At 37.0% G+C, this 17306-nt stretch overlaps 1 protein-coding gene and 2 long non-coding RNA genes across 3 annotated transcripts in view; 2 read left to right on the forward strand and 1 right to left on the reverse strand.

Moving 5' to 3' along the window:
- NRG4 (neuregulin 4) lies at positions 1–16715 on the reverse strand. The gene is made up of 5 exons (XM_009990726.2): positions 16688–16715; positions 12764–12857; positions 5015–5164; positions 117–200; positions 1–25 (listed from the first exon to the last, which is right to left on the reverse strand). The coding sequence occupies exons 1-5, from the start codon at positions 16695–16697 to the stop codon at positions 1–3; spliced, it is 363 nt and encodes a 120-aa protein (XP_009989028.2). The 5' UTR covers positions 16698–16715.
- Positions 452–9915, forward strand: LOC147527854 (uncharacterized). The gene is made up of 5 exons (XR_015222551.1): positions 452–819; positions 1012–1068; positions 3176–3228; positions 8584–8637; positions 9441–9915. It is a non-coding gene; the product is annotated as an uncharacterized LOC147527854 (long non-coding RNA).
- LOC147527855 (uncharacterized) overlaps positions 10148–17306 on the forward strand; it is a 25997-nt gene continuing 18838 nt past the window's right edge. Inside the window, exons 1-4 of the long non-coding RNA XR_015222552.1 lie at positions 10148–10353; positions 11788–11848; positions 12089–12242; positions 15661–15761. This is a non-coding gene — a long non-coding RNA (uncharacterized LOC147527855). The remainder of the gene's footprint in view (positions 10354–11787; positions 11849–12088; positions 12243–15660; positions 15762–17306) is intronic.

Below are 17306 nucleotides of genomic sequence, written 5' to 3' on the forward strand. Positions count from 1 at the left end.
CTAATGCTTTACTCTGTTGTTATTTCTGAAAAATAAGCAAAACACATACTTTTACTTAAAGAAAACTTCATCCCCTGCCTTCCTTATGGAGTCAAATAATTTAACTTTAACTGTACTCACTGTTGCAGCCATTGCTGCTTGTAGTCTCAACCAGGTTGGCACCACACTCTGAAGAACTCGTCCTTGGAATGGAAGCTTTCCTGACCATAAGAAACAAAAGAGACAACAGGGAGGGGAAAAAAAAAAACCCACACACAGGGTGAAAAAAGTTATCAGAGAAGAGACAAATTAACTGAATGATGCTTCCACTGAAAAAAGTGACATGGATCTTCTGCAATTACTTTCTGATTAATACTCAACATTTTCGAGAAGCATGTATTTGAGGGAGAGGAACACAGATCAGAGGCAGGAACAGCACTCAGAACTACATGGCTTCTCTCCTGAAGTTTTTGTTACTGTTTGTCTGATTTCTCAGGTCTTTATTCAAGCAATTAGTAGATACCACAGAATTATTTAATTTATTGTTAACTGATATTGGAAGTGAAATATCAATAATGTGATATTTTCCATGCTTTCTTGAAAACAAAAAAATCTTTTAAATAGAGCTGATATCTTGCTGTCTCCTTCCCTTTCTTTTAATAGTAATTAGACATCTGCTCTCTTGAAAGAGTCATGAGCTATTCTCCTTTCTGTCCAGTTTGTGTCCCGTGGTGATACAACTCCTCCACAAAGTCTGTTGTCTTGGACAGCTTAAATGGCTTTATTCCTAGGCCCTGTTTTGGCTGGATGAGTTCCAGTTCTTCAGTGTATATCTTACAGGTAATTTGGCATTTCAACATGGATTTATAAAAAGTATAGAAATGAATTGCAGATTTATTTCCATTTTCCCTAGGGTCTTCTCTATTCCTCTAAGCTCCGTGTGTGGCATTTAAGCCTCTCTACTGTTTTTCAATAAAAGTTGGCTTATGTAGAATCTATACTAATCAGCTGCCTTTATTATTCTTCTTCCAGTAACCCTTGTGCAATGTGTTTCTGGAGAAAGAAGGCCAGATGGACGTGTGCTGACAGGTAAATTGCTTGTAGGAAGCTATGCCATTTGTTACATCAGTAGCAATGTAATAACAAGGATTTTTGTGTACTTCTCTGCTTTCCCCAGGTCAAAACAATGGGCTTTACGAGTACCATTTGTTGGCGGAGTGTGTGTGTGTTTGTTTCAAGACAGTTAGCGGCTAGGTTTGGATGTGCTCCACCTCCATACACTCTGCTTTGCTAACAGGTTATGCAGCTCCTGGGCTTAAAGCCCCACAGAAGCCTACTCCAATCCAAGACAGTTTTTCATTGTGAAATAGCAAAGCACTCTCATAGAGCCAGTTCTGATTTTATATATATATATATATATACATACACATATGTATAAGTTTCACATTCACAATGTAAATGTTTTATTATCTTTGCTAAAATATAATTGTTGGCATGATGCCATATCTTGTAGTCAATCCCAAGTTAGAATAGCAATAGTTTTATGTGCTGAGCTTTTACAGGAATGTAGCAAACAGAATTGAGCATGCTCTTTAAAGATTGTGAGTCCCCCTTTGACAGAGAAGCAAGGTTTATTGCCTATGAAACAACACATTCCTGGAGAAAACTCGATAAAATAGCACAGGAAGCTAATGTATTGAACTGGTTTTCACATTAATTTTGAGTGGGGACAGTACTGTTCCTATGAATTCCTACAACATAATATGAAATTGTATTACAAGACTTATCTTTGAAAAAAACATAAAAGCATAGTCTTTTCTTTGCAACAACAGTCCTCATCGCTTTTTGAGAAAGTAAAGCAAAGCTACTCACTTTACTACCTAAATAATTATATGCTACCAACCTGAGAGTCACTAGCATAGCTCTACGGCAGCCTTTCCTTCAGCAGGTTCCAGCAATAGTGGAAGGTTTAACCCTAGACTACCGTTTATCTTTTTCAGTTCTAAGCTGCTTTTTTTTTTATCAGCAGTCCTTGACCACCTCTCCTTCTTCCCTCCCTCCGTTCTCCGCTGTTCCTTTCACTCAGATCTTCAGTTCCTTTCCTCTATTTTCATTTTGTTCTACTATTCATCATTCTCACTCTCTAGCCATTTCACAGCCATTTCTGTGTGTTTCTTCATTATCTTTGTTTCTCTCTCTTTCTTCTCCTTGTAGGTTTGCTTTCCCAAAGCCTGCCATCTTGGTGAATCCTAGTGCTTAATCAGATACAGCACGAAATCAGCTTAACAGCAGATTGGAAAAAATAAATCCTCAGCTGCTAAAAATGTGATGACTCAGCTAAATATAAAGGGAGAATTATTTCCCACTGTTTACCCAGAGCTTTTCCTATGTAGCCCTTTTCTTTCATGTGTTACTTTCAGCGTTATTTATGATTTGGTTTTATAAGCAGAGCAATGAAGTCCTTTCTCTCCACCCTTGTACGCTGAATGGATTTGTTGGTAGGGAGCATTAAATGCACTTGGACATGCCTGGTCCTGAAATCTGCCCCAAGCAGCCTGAGAGGAAGAAAACTTGGAAAGGAAGCGGGGTACAAGTGATGACAGGGACAAGAAAACAGCACTGATTTCCTAAATTCTAAAAGATTTGATGTATAATTTTTTTTAATAATGTATAATTTAGTTTCTGTATCCTAAATTGCAATTAATATCTTGCCTTCTGCATCCCTCCAGATTGCATTACTCTTTACACTAAAACTGCACTACAATCCTCTGCTGAAAGAGCCACAGAAATGCTTACTAATACACAACACAGATGAAAAAACTCTTTGCTTTCTGATTCTGGATCAAACATATTTATTAATAAAGTGTAATAGTGGAAACTTGATAGCACAACATTTTGCTTAACATTTTAAATTTAGTTTATCCTGTCAAGAGAACAAGTCAAGGAAGACACAGACTCTCAGCTAACCCTTACAAGCCTCACTTCCACCCTCTTCCAGAATGTTATGATCTAGGTGGTAGATCAAATTTGGGGGGGAAAAAAAAAATAGTATTAATGACAGCTGCTAGCAGTAATGCTTGTTTATACAGCTGGAAAGAGGGGAGTAGATTAAAGTATCCACTTGAGATTCCTCTTATATGTTGGTCACTTTAGACAAGAGATAAGGACTTTTAGATGTAAAATGTTTCCTTTATAGATGAGTTCTCTAGCAGAAGAAGATTGTGCCACATCAGCCTCTGAAGCGTAAAGGTAAGACACAATTTTTAGCCAGTTACCTTCTTTTCTTTATACTGAAGAAGTTGATCGTGATTTTATGAGATTTCCCAAGCTAGTCTGGTATATCTAAGAGAGGTTCAAGGGCAAGTATGTTAAGACTGAGTTGCTGCCCTCGTCAATTTTCTAGTAAGAGCTCCTACTGCTTGTTCTGCCAGTTAGGTAAAGCTTGAGTAAATTGATTCCCTATAAAGAGATAGAGTAGTTGAGGTTCATCTTCCAGCTGTCTAATAGAAGACTTGCACAGACCTGTCATTGCTGTTACTCTAAGCTGTTCTGTGTAAAGCAAGGCTCTGTGCCCATAAAACTCTGTAGATTGTGTCTCCAGCCTTCCCCTAATTTTACTGTATGCAAGAGGAAAGGGATCTTTTAACAGATTACTCTCTGAATTCTCTGCTCTCTGAACGCTTCTTTTCTCTTCTCTGAGACAGGCTCTACTTATAAAAAAATATTCTGTGTACCTCTATGAGACTTGAATTAATTTTTCTGTAGTTAGTTAAAGTTGTATTCTATTGTAATAACTTTATAGTAATCTGCAAATGTTTAGTGAACAACTGCTGTGGTGTTCCACTGCTAAGACAGGATTAATTTAACTAAAATGACTAAGGTGGGGGTATCCTCTACAACAAGGTGGGTTTTTTTGATACAAACTCTGTTTTACCAAATGCTCTCTCTCTTCTAAATACATTCAGCTATGGGAAAAACTGGCATTCAATGGGTTTCCATGACAGCAGCTGAGGTAAAACTAGACCAGCTATTCCAAAGGTCACTCATTGAAAGGCACTGATCAGAGAGGTTGATTTGGCAACGTGATTGTGGGAGAGCAAAGAACAGAACTGCAAGAACCTCAGGTTATCATAACCAAGGAGAAATGCAGCATAGGAGTCATAGGAAGAGACTGCAAGTAAAGCCATAAGTACATATTAACAGTATATGACAAAAGGAGCTCTTACAAAAAGCGCTGTACTCTAAAAACAAGAGAGGACGTAAGAGGTTGACTTGTGTACACAAATGCACCTAAGTGAAGACAGTAAGTTTGGGTTTGGTGTAAGTGTACTGATGTATGTATTTGGTGTTACAGCACCAACTACACTGGTTGACTTAATCCCAGTAACTGCTTACGTGTTTTCATTTGGAGTCTTAATATGCCTAAAATGCTACTAAAACCAAACCTGCAGCACCTGACATTTTCGTGCTCCTCAAACATGGATCATCCTGGATAAATGAGCTAGCCCTCTGATTTGTTCCAGGTTAGTTTAAAAACATTTAACTGGGATTATTCTTGAATTTGATTCTTTCCTTAGCTTTCCATTTTAAACCAGGAATGTAAAGGAATTGGGAGCTAATGGCACCAGTTCATTTAGCTGCCAATTCAACGTGGTAGAACAGTTTCTGATCCCTAAGCACTTTGGTAATTTACTTCTACTTCTCCATCTTTGGACAACATAGGGTTGACTAATGTTTTAAAATGTTAGCACTAACTCTAGGTAGACTGTAAAATCTCTCAGAAATGGGTGTACTACATGTATTTTTTAGAAAGCAACTATAAGTAATAGCTTAGAAAAGACTTTGAGAAAACTACAAGCCAGGAAGAAAAATATTACAAGCATCAAGTAGAGACATCCACATTAATTATGCTGAATAACCATACAAACCTTATGGATAATTCATTACATACTTCTACATTCAAATAATTAGTACATGATTACCAGAAGAAATTTCTCCTTGATTAAATAGCTTCAGCACTCTGAAGCACTTTTACCTGCAAAGGAAGTAGAATGCTCCAATTACAAGGACTCCTAGAAGAAGAAGCGAGGCCAAGAAAGCTGCAAACAGGTCACCTTTTGTTTGGGACTTGATGCTGGGCAGCAAAACTTCCTCGCAGCGGGCTCCTGTGTAATTCTCAATACACCTGGGAAACCAAGTTTTATTTGGATTAGATGGTAACTTGTCATCTAATATGAAAAGCACAAAGGCTTCTTTTGGTCTTAAGTGGGGAGAGAACTTGTTATGGCATAATTTAAGGTTTATATTTGCTTCACAGCAAGTTTTCTTTTGGAATTGCCACTCACGTATTTCTGGAAAAAAAAAAGACGGTGTGTGGGGCACCAAGCTTATATTCTGATCCATACCGATTTTATATATTAAACGATATCTTTCTTAATAGAGTCTTTGGATGAGCAATATACATCACAACAGTGTACTTTGCAGTTAAATTTGCCTCCTCCACTGGCAGATTTAATCAATTAAATCCCCCTCTTTAGTGTTAACTGTGTCATCCTACTGGTTCTCATCTCACACAGTAGTCATGCTTTCTTTTTCCCTTTTCATGCAACTTTCTAGCTTTCTTTGTTGAAGAGCTAATACTGTCAGCTAAATAGATCAAGGAAATGGGAATTCATTGAGACACAGTACACCTAAAATTGCAAAAGTAGTTCATGCAGTGTAATAATTCATGCCAGAATATGTTACATGCTTGGTGAATGACCCTCTCTTGGAGAGACCTTCTCTACTGTGCTTATTTTATGCACTGAGCTTCTGAAAACTTCTGAAGAAAGGATTGGCATGAATATGGTATCTTACCATGGTAAAATGGTATGATATTTTATTAAAAATAAATAAAATAAATGGCTTAGAAATTCATATTGAGTCAAAAATAGATAGGTTGAAGCTAAACTGATTTACATTTGTCTTAAATTTTGCACTTATTCAGCTAAGTTTTCTTAAGGAATTTATTGCATTACAGAAAACGGAAAGCACTTCATTCAGTAGCTACATTCTGCATGTATCTTTTATGTATGTAAATTTGCTTCTCTCTATTTGTATTACTAACGATCCTGCTCCTTCTTGCTATTTCTGGCACTGAAGTCATAATAATCTGTGACATAAGCAATTTCAGGCTCCAGCTGAGAAAAATGGGCTCAACTCCGTAACATACTTGAAGTTCTCAACTGCCACTGGCAGCTGCAAGGTATAATTTCAGATGAGGGCTAAGAAGGCGGAGTGGGGAGGAACTGCCAAAAAAGAAAGATGTCTAGCATATCTAAATAAGACAAATGGATCACTGCAAGCATACCACCATGCATGCTTGATGTGGCTTCCAGCACTGCTTTCCGTAGATTATGGACCACTGTCTCAGTACTGCTGGTCTAAACTATTGCACAAAGAAATGACTACCATTTCCTTTAATTCTTTGCCTTTGGAAATAAAATGGAGGATTTAGACACTAGAAAAAAATTAATTATCATCATATATTAAAGCTGTGCCACTGATCAAACAGCCACCATTTACTAAGGACAATGTGAGACTTTTCAAAGTTACTATGTTGGACTGCTGGGAGAAGGAAGGGTAAGCAGACTGCTCTGATTGCTTGAGATAATGTTCCAGATATTTACTGTAAGTATAGTGGCATTTCAGTGGCCTATTTCTGAAGTACTGTAGAATACTTTAAGAATAGAAGTGTAGTTTGAGTGGGGCATTGTTCTCTAGCAGGTGAGGGAGAAATGCTTTGGAGAGCTGAATAGAGTAACAGGGATAGAAAATGGAATATAACATTCATAGAAGTATTCTTGAATACCAATGAAAACTGGAGAATAATGCAAAGCTAAAATGATACAGCAAGAAAAAATAAATAGGTTTTGGCATCAAATTAAGGTTCATGGAAAAGTTCTAGAGAATGGGTATAAAGGGAGTAAATCAGAGGCCTAAAGAGAAAAATTAAGCAGGAGGAAGACAAGACAGTCCTCCTAGCTGAAGGGAGTTGCATATAGAATGCTGAACCTAATAATTCTTCCTGGATGTAAGAAAACCAAGTTTCAGAAACACATTTTCCATGACTTGCCAGTTTGATAGTATCTGTTTAACTGTGTGCAGTGGATTAGGGATTACGAAGCTACCCATCCACTTTCTCTAGGCTGACCTGTTGACACACTTGCTGAAAGTGATTCAATGGAATGTGGAAAAGTGGAAAATACTGTCATATAATATAACCTAAAAATGGCAGAGGTTTTCACAGAAACAGGAAAACTGAGATGAGATATCTCTTGGTTATGTTTAAATAAACAATATTATAGCTAATGTGACCCTACTAACAGGCTCTGCTATAGCTAGGGCATTTCTGAAAATCCAGATGTTCAAATATTGGCCAGCACAAGCTTTTGTGAAGTCTGATGTACAAACCGGTGAAGGACTATGTTAAATATAGAAGCAACTGATGCTTTAAGACAACCAAGAGAGGGAAAAGTTTCTACTCTAAGTCCTTTCCTAAAATTGGTCGGAAAGAAACTAAGCAGACTTCGGTAATTAGCAGTGGAACTCACTCAGAAGATCTGCTTATCCTGTTGCATTAGCAGAGCTCTTATAATTTCAGTGGAGTTACACACACAGTGACTGCAAGCAAGACAGAAAACAAGCATGTGGGCCGTGAACATAATGCAGACTGATGGTATCTACATAGTGTCTCCTGGAGGTAGTCGGTCTTACTATATGCAGCCCTAAAAGTCAGTAGCAACTCATAGTTTGCCTTGTTTATAAAGGATGGAGAAAAGCAGAGCACAAGTTAGGCATGACGTACTGGCAGTTGTTCGTATGGCAGGGAACTGTGCTTCTGCACTTCAATGAATGAGTGCAAAAGACAGAGAAGCCTGCTTCTAGGCTAGGTAAGAGGGAGTTACACTAATTAAGTCTTGTGGTCACTGGGCCAGTAATTAAATCTTGTGGTCACTGGGCCAGGTGTTGCTGTTGCACAACATCATCTGCATGCCGTGAGCCTGCTGTTTCAGCACACGCTGTCTGTTGGCTTTAAATGGTCCTACTATGTGGCATTCCAAAATTGATTTTTAAAATGGAAAAAAGGTCTTTCCTCCTCTAAGAAATTAGAATTTCTAATTCAATCAGAGTTAAAAGACAACAACCTTCAAATGTCTGAGGAAAAGCTGTGAGACTAGAAACTCCCATTTTCAGTTAGCATCCAGATTGCTGCTTTCCTAGATGCCTGCACACACATGCACACACGCCCACACCTCTTGTCAGCTGGGATGAGCCAGCCTTAACTGTTGTAGACAAAGTTACTAGGGGAGCTGTGCTGGAGACAAACCACTAACATAATATACATAAAGAAATCCACAGAATCTTTCAACGCAGGATATTAATAAAAATGACCAATATCACCATCAATACAAGGTGGAAGGAAGTAGACTGCATTGGATAAGATGTCGGGACATGACCAGCAGATCTTCAATTATATTGATTCTTTAGAATGTGATCAGTAACTGAAACATAAGCACAACAGCCCTCCAATAACACAAGGCATTACTGCTGTCTCATTTGCAGATGCAGTTAATGAGAATGCAAATGATCTACTGCCTGTCTGATTTAGGCAAGAAGGTAAGATTTCTTTCTCTTCCAGACTCTAAGGTGGGCATCATAAGCAAGTATCTGACAGACTTTAAAAACAGAAGTAGGATTTGAGTCAAACATGCACACAGATTCCCATTGCCTAGTATTGTACTATAAAAGTCCTGACTTTTTTTTCCTTTAGTTGGGAAACACCTGGATGCTTCTCGGTATAAAAGTTACTTGCATGCAAATACAAAGCTCTAAGCAGAAAAAGACAGCTGAAATGTTATCTGCTTGTCAATGCAATTCAGATTACATAGCTGATAGCTTCAAAACCACCATAATCTTCAGTCTGTAGCAGGCTCCTAAAAGTTGTCCTAATCCATACACTGTAAGGGCACCTAATAAGTATGAAAAAGAATTTAAAGCCAAAGTGAATAAGCAATGGCAAAGTTAATTGGAAGCCCTACGCAGCTTTTAAAAAAGTTTTGTGTTCAGAGGAGCTTCAAAACTGTTACTCTGAAGCTGTATTCATATACATAGAGAGTAAAATAAAAGTCATGCGACTACTGGAGAGAAGTTGAAAGAACGGGTTATTTTTCCCTCGAACTCCCTTAGCTATGGGTTTATATGGCAAACTTTACCGTATCTGGCAGTGGTATTAATTCTGATCACTAATAGTTTTCAAGCACATAAGATAATGTTGCATTTTTATTTTATGTACCATTAAAAAGAAATCTTAATTATTGACTTTTTTTTGGCTATACTTCCGGTGTGTATTCTAACTTTTTTTCCTACTTTTCAAGCCAAAAACAGAATTGAAAAATACTAATTAGACACTTTTTTTTCAGAAGAGCCCAGGGTATGCAAAAGTACAGTTCTGGAGGCAGAGAACGAAGAAAAGCCCAGATGAGTGGGAAGCCCTTCACTGGCAACTCGCAGTGTGTATGTTCTGAAGCTTATGGCACAGCGGGTATATCACTCATGGGGACATTTGAGAAAGTGAATGAAGGACCCATCTCAGAGGAAGAGCCGGAGAAGGATGGGGTATTCAGAAAGCGACAGAAGAAATTTGCACAGGATTTATTGGATTAGTATAGGAAAGGTGGAGGAGAGACTGGATTAGGGTAGAAGCAAAGGAACGGGGAAAGTGGAGATACCCTTTAACCATCCACAGGAGTTTCAGGGAGATTTCTAAGATAGGCCACTGTCCCTTGCAGTACTTAGCCTGAAGGCACTGCCCTCTGCAGAACATCATCCCTTCCCCAGAAGGAGAGCATTCACTATTGATTTCTGTGTACTGCCCTCAGAAGCAGAGGAGCTGTGTTTGTGTGGTCTTATACCATCTGTATTTTGTCTGAAATACAGAAAGGCAGCTCTCAGAAATCTGCCACGTGTAAGACAAAATGGAAATACCAGAGCTTTCTCTCAGGGAACAAAATCTCAACTTAATTCTGCAATGCATTAATTAATGATTATGGGACAGCTGCGCATCAGGTGCTGAGGCAAACAGCTTTCAGCCTGATGTTTTATGATACACCTGAAGCAGCTGCTTTTCCATCCTTCTCCGTTCTGCTGCATGTTTGTTTAGTACATTTGAGCATTCCTGGGTTTGAAGCTCATCTTGTTTATGGTGACAGGTGTGCCTTTTGCTGCTGAGAACATTAACTCATTGTTAGGAAGGGAATGAGGGAAGATGGCAGCTGAGCAACTTCATGTTTTGACACACATCAGCTGTATTTAAAATCTGCTAATGTTGCACAGGTGAGGGGAGGTCAACTAATGTTTTATTGCTATTAACGCTCTACCCTGTATATATATCAATTTCTGAATGGTAAAAATAACTGAAATTCCAAAAGAAAACAGTGGCTCTTAATTTTTTAGCATGCTACAAAATATGCATTTCTAAAGAAATAACGCAATTTTCCCCAGTTACATTGTGAAATTACTTCCAATGACGTTGCATCAGGTAATCTGGACTAACTAGCACAACACATTTGTGTAAATAAGTAGCATGTCAAGCCAGATGTGGTTTAAGGTATTTTTACAGTTTGATAGTCTGTTCTTGCTCCATTTCCCCCTTTTAATCAGTGCTGTACTAACAGTCATTCCGCCTTTGACTCTAAAATGGATTCAGTTTTTCTGTTGGTGGGAGATGATCATTTGAGAACACGTGAAAGCTTTAGGTGGGATGTGGCAGAAACCTGCATCAAAGAAACTTTGCGCAACTGTGATGATGCCAGTCTTGAAGTTCCAAAGCACCAAATATTTTTCTGAATTCTGCTGAATAGTGATGCATTTTTTATGTTGTTTCTATTCACATCGCTGCTGATTACTAAGATATCTGTGTGTAAACAAAACCTTTCTCATCTATAATTAGCCTTCTCTGGCTGATTAAGGAACATGCTTAGAATGAGGACATGCTTAAATAGAATGCTTCTATTTAAACCCATATAACTTCATAATCAACCACTAGATACAGAAGAAAAATACTTGATAATTTAAATGCCGTAAGATTGCCTAACAGAAATGCTCTTAAGATGTTACTTTTATGCTTCAGCAGATTATAAAATCTTCTAGTACCTGAATTAAAAATGACTTCATTTGGAGCCCTTTTAAAGTGGAAATTATCTATGCTAACTAGCTTGTACTCCCGAAGAATGAATTGTTCTGAGTATTCATTACTTCATATCTACACATACTGCATCAAATACACCTTGCTTTTTACACAGTCTAGCAATAGCTGAGAGGGTGCTTTGGAATTGTGTACCTGATGCTGTTTAGTCTAATCATTCTTTTTTCATTTAAGTGTTTTAGTATCAATAATATGGGATTACATCTAAAAAAAAAAAAGTATTTCAACATGTTTTACTTTTTGTGTATGTAGTATTCATTTTACATCACATAAGCCTGCAAGGTTTGGCAGTTAGAATAAATACTCATCATACAGCACTTCTGAGCTTTTTCCTCACTTCTGGATCCAATTCATTGTATGACATTGGACAATATGCTTAACGACAGTGATAAGCTGTCTTTGTTGTTCTATGAGCATTTACCACAAAATTGCCTCTTCTCATCTACTGATGAGTTTACATGCTTGAGATTAAATGTTTAAACTGAACTGTCCCAAACAAAAGAAGGACTTTAATTAGGCATCTTAGAAAATATTTTGTTTCCTTTTTCAACTGTTTCATCCAGTTATCAGTAGTTACAGCTCAAGACCGAAGAGGGAGCAGAACTTGCCACAGAACAAAAAAAGGTAATATCCTTAAGCATATGTAATAGGTGTCTGAACGCCTATTATTATGTTAACTAAACCCATTAAATTAAATGTAATTTATTTTGATGAAAAATAACTTGGAATTAGTAAATGCAGAACCATGAAAAATAGAATTTAATTTATTTTATTTTTATTTATTTATTTTAATTATGTCTTGATAAATGAGAAAATAAAAGGAAACGTATCCAGATGCAAAAATAGGAAGTATTTCTTTTCCAGTGTGCTACACAGGCTTCAAAAAGAAGAATGGTTCCATAAATGAATGGTGTAAGAAGTATCTGTATTTGTTGCCTTGATGTTTCTTTATCAAGTGGTCTTTGGCTGTCACTGTAAAGCTGCCCTTTGAGTACTTCAGTGGGACTGAGAGAACATAGTAAGTCTTGAATTATGTTCTTTTTTCTCCTTAAAAGATTATATTCTTTTTTGCACCTCCTCGTTTTGTTCAGGTCAGGCCATTTTATGTTATAAGAATTTTTGCAATATAATTCATCTGGAAAAAAACTGAGAATGCTCTTTGCTTTTCTGAATGCCTTTCCTACAGTCTATACTCCATGAGGTAAAGGGTATTTTGTTCCTGTCTGTATTGTAATGAGAGGAGGAAATATGGCTCTAAATATAGATATCATCCTGAATGCATACGTAACTGAATACTGTTGCACCTGTCAAACAAGCATTCACCAAGTATACACGTTTATTTTCCTCATATTGTCATGACCCTGCAAGCTAGATAAGCAATCTGAGCATGAATTACTGAATTTGGAACAGGCATAGGTAATAATTATTGTCTTTTATATAATGTTTTAATAGTAATTTCTTAAAGAAGCGAAATGGAGAAATAGTCTTCAGACAGCTACTGTCCAATACTTCAGCAAACAAAACTTCAGTTTCACTGACCTGCAGAATGGACTGGGTACAGTAGGAATCATATAACAAATCCCTCCATTTAGACAAAAAGATCCATAACTGGTGCCACAGAGTTCTTCATGATCTTGAAAATAAGACCAAAAGAAACACAGAGAAAAATAGAGACTTCTGTATTTTTAATCAGTAAAAGGAGACCTTATTTATACTTTTGGGGAGTGGGGGTGGCTTCCTTAAAAAACGACAAAAAAAAAACAGCACCAAAACACACTACTACACACAAACAAAACCACACTATGAACAAATAAGGTCTCAGTCTTGAGTTAGAGGCCAGCAACGTATAGCACTATCTATCTGGCAGAATTGTATCATGTAACAACATGCAAAAAGATCACAAATTTATCACCATATCAGACATAAAGCACCTAAATCATATAAAAAAATGCAAAAATTCTCTTGTAGTGAGAGCAACTTTCAAGTTCTCCGTTACTTCATTTGCCTTTCATGACCACAAACTGTACTGAGTATAGTGATTCACATGATGACCTACATGAAGTCTGGTTTGTCCTGTTCCGGTGGCACAACTATCTTCAGCTTAACTAGCTTCTGTGAGAGAACCTGAGTCAGTACAGATAAACCCAGAATAGTCTCAGGTGTGGACCAGGACATTCTGAGACTGCTTCAGGCTGTATTAAGAGCTGAATCATAGCACAGTTGGACACCACCAGGTTTTCCCACCCCAGTTTCTAACAACCAATGCAGGAGCTAGCCTAAGAAGTGTCGCTTACCTAGAAGACTGCCTGTTACAATGTCATTTCCGTAGGCTTCTTACATGAATTGTTAGTGTTTTAAACAATGCATATATATTTTTATATATTTCTTCAATCTTATGAAACCACCATATCTCAATCAAAAGAAAAATCAAGCAGTCTTCTGACATCACAAGTGTGAGAATCGTGTTACCTCACACTTTAGGTTTTGTTTTTGCTGTTATTTCTCCTAGAAGTTCTGAAAATAAGAATTCTGCTGCCTCACTATTTGCGTATAGAAGACATGTTCTATACAAAATATTATTTAAAAGGAATCAAGATTTTAATTTTCTTATTCGTCCTTCAGGAAAAAGTGTTAGGGTCCCTCTGTATTCCTGCAGAAACAAGTGAGAAGTGTGGCCATAAGACATTCTGCTCCTAGAGGGAGCTTCTACAGCTTTGTATATAAAATAAACTTGACTTTTCTAAGAGTATCAGAAAACCTTAGCTACTTCTAATGCTGTGCAACAAAAACATCCTGCATCCTGCTATCCTCTAAACCATCTCTAGTAATTCCACTCTCTCGTATTTTCATACAATCTTCTGGTTTTATGAAGGCATATTGTCTTAGGAGTGTGAGTAAAATCCTTATATTATTTTAAGATGAAGGCAGTTATACCACAGAGCTCAAGAGGAATTCAGTTTCATGTTATCAAAGTGGTAGCATCCAAATGGTAACTGGACCTTTCTGCACGTGTGCAGATAAATTAGGGAGCTGGAGGAGGGAGGGAGGTAAGACTGGAAAGATTGTTCATGTTTGACCTTTTCGCATTGGCTCAGAAACGTGTGTTCTGCCTTACCTTGTTAGAAGTCAAATGGAAATTTATTTTAACTCTGAAGCTTCCTGTGCTTGTCTACTGGCAATTCATTTACTGCAAGTTCACTATTACTATTAGAAGACTTTTTAAATTGCTTTGCGTGAGTAATTGCATAATTGCAGTAGTAAAATACATAATTGCTACAGGAATAAAATGGTAACAGAAAAGAAAAAACAAGCAGGTTTTTAAACAAGATCTAGAAATTATTTGATTTTAGTCTATTCAAATATGACAGTGGAACTTCTGTGACAGTGTAATTTAATTGAAGGCTAGATCCTTCTTTAAATGAAGAGAGAATATTGAATATTTGAACAGTGTATCAGGATATCTATACAATTATAAGAATCAAGAGAGAAAAAGCAAAACTCTCAACTTTGACCTTCTCTCAACTCTATTAAGCATCCAAAGGAGTTAAGAGGTGTTAAAATTCTACCAGATGGAAAAGCGAGATGATAGAAGATAGGTTCCACAGAAAAATCCCTTTAGACAGCTTGTGGAAAGCCTTCAAAGAAATTCTCATGAGAATTACTGAGAACTTGTTAACCTCCCTAAAATCTTGCCTTATGGTTCTATTTCTTTATGCAGAAACAGGCCTGTCACACTGGCGTAGTGGTAGAGTACTGAAGAAAACTAAATGCCTCAAGTCATTCAGGTCTCAGAACATTTGGGAGAATGATTCTGTCACTGTTATGGTATGATCTGTGTATTAAGGACCAGCTCTGCAGCCCAACTAGACATTTCTGTTCTGGCAAAATACCTCAGGCACTCTGTCTTAGGCCTATTAGAGGAAAGTGAGAGAGGTGGAGAGAGAGAACAAAGTGCCTAGGAAGCCTTTGAAACCTTTTTGATTGTAATTACAATTTCTCTATAGGCTGTTTCTTTTTAGAGCTAGACTTCTTTCCAGTGCTAAGGGAAAAATGGTAACTTTAATTTTTCCAGTAGTAAGATATTTGAAGAAACCTCTATGACCATGTAGATCAGGTTCCCCGTTTTCCATCCAGTTGTGCTTTTTATTAATTCTATTTTGGGTATTAATACGCTGCTGCTACTTATTGAAAGTACCAGAGTAATACAGTATAAAGTAGATGAGAGAATTAAAGAAAATTCAGGATGCTCTAACACGAAAAAAAATATTATTAATTACTAGTAGTAGTGGGTTTTGCTGCAATACAAAAGTATGTACTATTGTACTCCATACCCACTTTACTGAAATGCAGTAGTTTGGATCAAATTCAAAAGCTACTGCTCTGTATTTATAGACAGGACAGTATGAAAACTACAGTTTATTCCTTTAAATTCACAGTCAATGATGCAAAAGAGTATACTGAAGAATCAGAAGGGATTCGATACAAGCCCAAGCCCAATTACATTAGCATCGGTGAATGTGTTATGATTTTTCATGAGGTAAGTCAATACATTATATTAATCTAAAAATGCAAATTGTATGCTTTGAAAGTCAAATGTATACTACATTCAGACTACCATAATCAAGATAGGAAAGTTTAACAAGTCCAGTGATGATGGGCAATTAAAAGAAACTACAAAAATTTAGCTTTTCAATTCATACAACTGTACAAATTCTATCAACATATGTTCTACATAATATATATATATGTATTTTGATATATCCTTCTATGTGAGAGATTAAATAAAGAGAAGTAGGAAACAAAAGTTACTTTTTAAAAAAGTCAGGTTTTGCTAGGAGGAGAAGCAAAGACACTAACACTAGACGATGAATACTTAAAACTGCCAGAGGTAATACCAGCCTCTAAATACACTGATTCTCAATTGTTCTTTTTAAGGACATGCACAAAAACCTGTCCCCAAACTATCTTGTCTGTTCGAATTTAAACTTTTGTCCTACCTGTTCAAAAGAAAAACAAATAAAGGCTCAAAACCACCTTAACCCTCAAAGAACCAAGCCTGCTTTGATAATCCACGTTGACTCAGCTGTCTTGCTTAGTCCAGAGGCTAAAATACTACACACTGTCGAATTCTGAAGTCTGCTAAAACAAAAAAGAGAAGGGGGAGGAGTGGGAAATGTTGACAGAAGATAAAGGGGCTGATGCATGCTTCCTCTCTTATAAGCAACTTTGGACCGTCTGCTAATTAATCACGAACGGTGAAATCCTAGGACTGATCAAAGCAAACATCTCCTTAAGAGGATCTGTACCACTGACTGGTCAATTCCAGTTTGCTGACTAGTAAGTGAAGACAGCCCTATGGAGCCATTGTGACAATCCCAATGGCAGCTATCAAAATCAATGCAATTTTAATGAATTCTAATTATATATGAATACATATCCAAGTAAAGACTTGAAAGAAATTACCTGTTCGCATATTATTCCAAAAACAATTTTTATTCTTGGTCAGAGGCTATTCTTCTAAAACAGCACCTAAAAACAAACATGTAAATTGAGTATGTCATTTTTAATCCCAGTGACTTTTTTTCCCCTGAAGAAACAGCTATTGGAATGCATCTTTCAGTGTTGCTGTTAAGACACGTGTTGTACTTTGACAGCAATATACTCTGGTATTATCTGTAAGTTCCACTAATTCACAGTTAATGGCAAACATTTAAGTGTACTGTCAAGTTCAGTGAACTCCTAAGGGCAGTACTACAGAGCAAAAACCAAATTCACACTAAAGGATGTTTATACAATGAATACTTTTTTCAAACTGCCATGCTTATTCAGAGTTGTAATACCTGATGCTTTTAGGCAATCTAAATTACTGCTTCTGGCTAGCAAATTAATCTGACATTTGTAGCTTGAAAGTCAGTGCATACAACTGAGCCAGTCCTCAGATGGATAATTATTCAGTCAGGTAAGATCTTGGTGGTGGAATTCTTGCATTTCAAAAACAACAACTTCCCAATTTGTAATTTCTCAGAGAGAATGTGTGTGTTTCACTTGAGTGTTTCTCATGTCTGGATGTGAGGTGAAACTA

Source organism: Tauraco erythrolophus, chromosome 14 (assembly GCF_009769465.1).
Source record: "Tauraco erythrolophus isolate bTauEry1 chromosome 14, bTauEry1.pri, whole genome shotgun sequence".
In the NCBI taxonomy this organism is placed as follows: Eukaryota; Metazoa; Chordata; class Aves; order Musophagiformes; family Musophagidae; genus Tauraco; species Tauraco erythrolophus.